At 59.2% G+C, this 3,535-nt stretch overlaps 1 protein-coding gene across 1 annotated transcript; it reads right to left on the bottom strand.

Moving 5' to 3' along the window:
* Window positions 1-115: 115 nt before the first annotated feature.
* LOC104522462 (actin filament-associated protein 1-like 1) lies at window positions 116-3,186 on the bottom strand (the record flags this gene model as incomplete). The annotated part of the gene is made up of 8 exons (XM_010164762.1): window positions 116-139; window positions 533-661; window positions 930-1,108; window positions 1,366-1,530; window positions 1,722-1,836; window positions 1,970-2,048; window positions 2,417-2,562; window positions 2,975-3,186. Coding segments are annotated over 8 exons (1,049 nt in total), but the record flags the coding sequence as incomplete, so codon positions are not given.
* Window positions 3,187-3,535: the final 349 nt, after the last annotated feature.

Raw genomic sequence — 3,535 nt, 5'->3', positions numbered from 1 at the left:
CTCCCCTCACATGCCTTCCCAGCACCCTCCCAGCGCCTCGGAGAAAGGGGGCTTGTAGCTCCTCTGTGAGCCCCGGTGTGCAGCAGGGGCTCAGCAGGCATTCCCACAGCCCGGCTTAACTCTGCTTCTTTTCCCATTCCTGCACAGAAAGAAAAAAAGCAGGGGATGAAGAGACATCGCTGGAGAAGTGAGAACTGAGCCCTTCAAGCCCATCCCTCCCTAGTGGGGGCTTTGGACCATCCCAGCATCTTCAAAGCCTGGGGTCACTGCTGCCCTGGTCATTGCAGAGGCAATGCTGTCCCCCCTGCCCACTCATCCCTGCACCTTCCAAATCTCCCTGCACGCCAGGCTCATGCCAGCAGTGAGTGTCACTAAGCTGGGCCAGCGTGGCTGCAGGGGACCCTGGCAGTACCCTCTGCTTTTGGGGTAGGGAGCATCCCCAGTTCCAAAATTTTATGGTCAAGGGAGGAAGATGGGATGAAGGATGAGATTTCCTGTGGGGCCAGGGAGGAGAGGGGGAGCCAAGCAGGACCTTGGCCTTCCGCAGCACGTTTCCCTTGTTGGCAGGGAGGATGGAGGGACTTCTTTTCCTCAATTCAGCTGCACAGTTAACCGGGACCAAGTGCTCAGGTGGGTTCCCATTTGGCTTGCTTGTAGCTTCCTGTGGAAAAGGGTGAGAAAGGAGGAGGATTTAGGAGACCCAGGGAGCAAGGAGAGCCAGGAAAAAGAAAAAAAAAAAAGCACAAACTGTCATGATGTCAAAACTGAAGTGGCCAAACCTAATTGACGCTTTGCCTCCCACCTCTGTCCACGATAGGACAAAGCAGCAGGGATATCCCTTCCTTCCCATGTGCTGCTCCCCCCACCACCCCAAGCACCGTTGCTGGGGGAAGCTGGAGCCACGGGAGTGAGGAAGAAGAGATGTGTACCCCATTCTCTGCCTTGCTGGTCACAGCCAGCCCCAGGGCTGGCCCTCCTGCCAGCGACTGCTTCAGCTGCTCCTTCACTTCAGTCAGCTTGAGCTCCAGGTCGACCCGGCGCTCCTCCTTCTGCCGGCACTGCTCCTCCAGCACAGCCACCTGCTGCTCCAGGTCCTGCAGCTTCGTCCCTGCTTGCACAAGCACACACAGCTCAGCACCTTTGCCCAGGGATGACGCCACCAGGATGGAGATGCCACCCATCCTCCTGGATAAGGACACTAGATGGGGCTGCCAGCCCGGCAGCACGCTGCAGCCAGCCCAGCTCACGGCCACAATGCCACTGACAGCCTAGTGTCCACATCCCACCCCAGCTCTGCAACCTTCTCCCTGTACCAGAGTGCCTTTGAGCATCCTTGTCTGCAGCGCTTGGAAGGCACCAACCTACCCGTGCTGCCCTTCATGGCTTCCCGCAGCTCTCGCTTCTCTTTACGTAGCAACACGAGCTCGCTGCGGATCGATGCTTTCTCCTTCTCCAGCTTCTCCTTCTCTGTCAGAAATCGCCTGGCATCCTCCTCAGCCCGGTTCTTCCCGTACCTGTACTGATTGGCATCTGCACACACAAGGAGAGCCCATCATGAAGGCTCTGGCCCTGGCTGCACCAATGCCACCCACAATCCAGCTGAGCTAATCCAGCACAGCCCATCACCCATGTGCTGGAGCCAGCCTGGCCATAGACCCAGCATCCTCCCACACTGGCCGGGGTCCCCCCACTGAGGCTTGTGGCTGAGGGTCCCCCCTCACTTGATGCATGCCTCTTCACTTTGACTTGTGGGTCCACCCGCCGTGACTTCTCACTGCAGGAGGAGGCATGGCGCTTCACCTGGGCTCCTGCCGGCCGCCCTGGCTCCTCCTCGGCCTGCGGCAGGGATAGCAGAGAGAGCGTGCTGCAACACTCGCAGGGACATTGCAGCCTGGCCAAGGCTCCCCAGGGCATCTTCTGTAGCCTGGCCACAGTGATGGGAGAGGGCAAGCCCCTAAGCCATGCTCACCTGAACTTTCTCATAGGGGACATCATCGTACACCACACGGGAGGAGTCTGGCCGGTGGTCCTGGGAGGAACTGGCCCACCTGCGGGAAGAGGGATGTGGTCTTCCTTTCCAGCACATCCCTGATAGTCCCCCAGTGAGCCCTTCCATCTCTACATTCCTCTCCCAGCTTCACTCACAAGCACCCTACCCTACCCCATGTATCCCTTAAGTTCTTCATCAGCATTGATGAAACACCTTCTGCTTTCCATCCTGCCTGAAGGATTCCCTGCTTCAGCAACTGCCAGCCCCTGGCACGCTGGCTCTACCCAAGATCACAGCACAAACCATGTCCCAGCCTGTGCCTTTTCCAGGGAGCACAAAGGGCTGAGGATCTCCATCCCCAGCCCAATGCCCTGCCCTTGGCACAGCTCTTTCCCAGCCCGCAGCACAGCAGGAGGACAGCCTTACAGGTAGGAGTGCCTCACAGCCGTCACTATGTTGGCAATCGTCTCCACATCCACACAGTCGTAGTGCAAGGCCTCTGGTGCTGTCTGCGAGCCTGTCTCCACTAAGAGGAGACCCAGCCAGCGGCCCAGGTCTTCGGAGCAGCTTGCCTGCAGGAGAGAGAAAGGGTTGGGATGCATGTTCAGCTCCTGCCCCCTCACTCTTACTCCTGCTTCCTGATGCAAAGCCCTACTGCAGAGAAGGACCCTCTGACACAAAGCATCTGCAAGTCTTAGGAGGGTCCAAGAGATAGCACATGGGCACGTGCAGGAGGTCCCAGTTCCAAACCCCCAGTGACCCCCCTGCAACCTGCCAGCCTCCTCCCAGCCTCCAGCCCATAAATACCTGTGCGGCTGTCCCCAGCTCACCAAAACAATGCCCTGGGCTTCCTTAACGTGCAGGGGAGGGGAAAACAAGGCACTCTTGCATGCAAGCACTGATCATCACAGGAGATGCCTCCCTAGCTTGGCAACCCCCTCCTCACAGGACCAGCACACCCTGCCCACTCCGCTGCCCGCTCACCTCCAGCGCGGCCACCTCCTGCCCGTTGCGAAGGATGCGGAAGGCAAAGGGGTGTTTGGGGCCCAGCCCTGGGACCACCTCGCAGCCCCGGAGGACGATGGCATTCATGTGGGTCCGCAGGTCGGTGCGGTCCTTGTGGAAGTAGAGTGTGTTGCCCTTCAGGCGACACCAGCGCTCCTTCCAGCACTGGTTAACGAGGACACTGAGGTAGCCTGGGGGGTGGCAGGGCCAAGGGAAGGGTCTCAGCGCCTGCTCAGCCAGCCCTCAGGCAGGCTTTAATAAGACATGGCTGCCCACAGATTATGGCATGGCTCCCGACTCGTTTGGTCCTTATGTGCCTCAGTTTCCCCACAGGGATCTGGCCAGTACACCCTGGGCCCAGGAAGGTGCCAGCTTAGTGCCACACAGTTACCTGAGCCCATTTTCTGGGAAACAGGTGACCCCTCGCCCCTTCCCCACACACCACAGGATTCTGCAGAGCCAGGACCAAGCACCATTTCATATCCCAAGGGAGTGTCACAGCTCTCCATCAGCTCGGTGAGCTTGCCCCTGCCCCACAGC

Source organism: Antrostomus carolinensis, unplaced genomic scaffold (genome assembly GCF_000700745.2).
Source record: "Antrostomus carolinensis isolate BGI_N321 unplaced genomic scaffold, ASM70074v2 scaffold46063, whole genome shotgun sequence".
NCBI classification, from domain to species: domain Eukaryota; kingdom Metazoa; phylum Chordata; class Aves; order Caprimulgiformes; family Caprimulgidae; genus Antrostomus; species Antrostomus carolinensis.
Note: the sequence above shows the minus strand (reverse complement) of the source record. Positions and strands in the feature narration are given on the sequence as shown.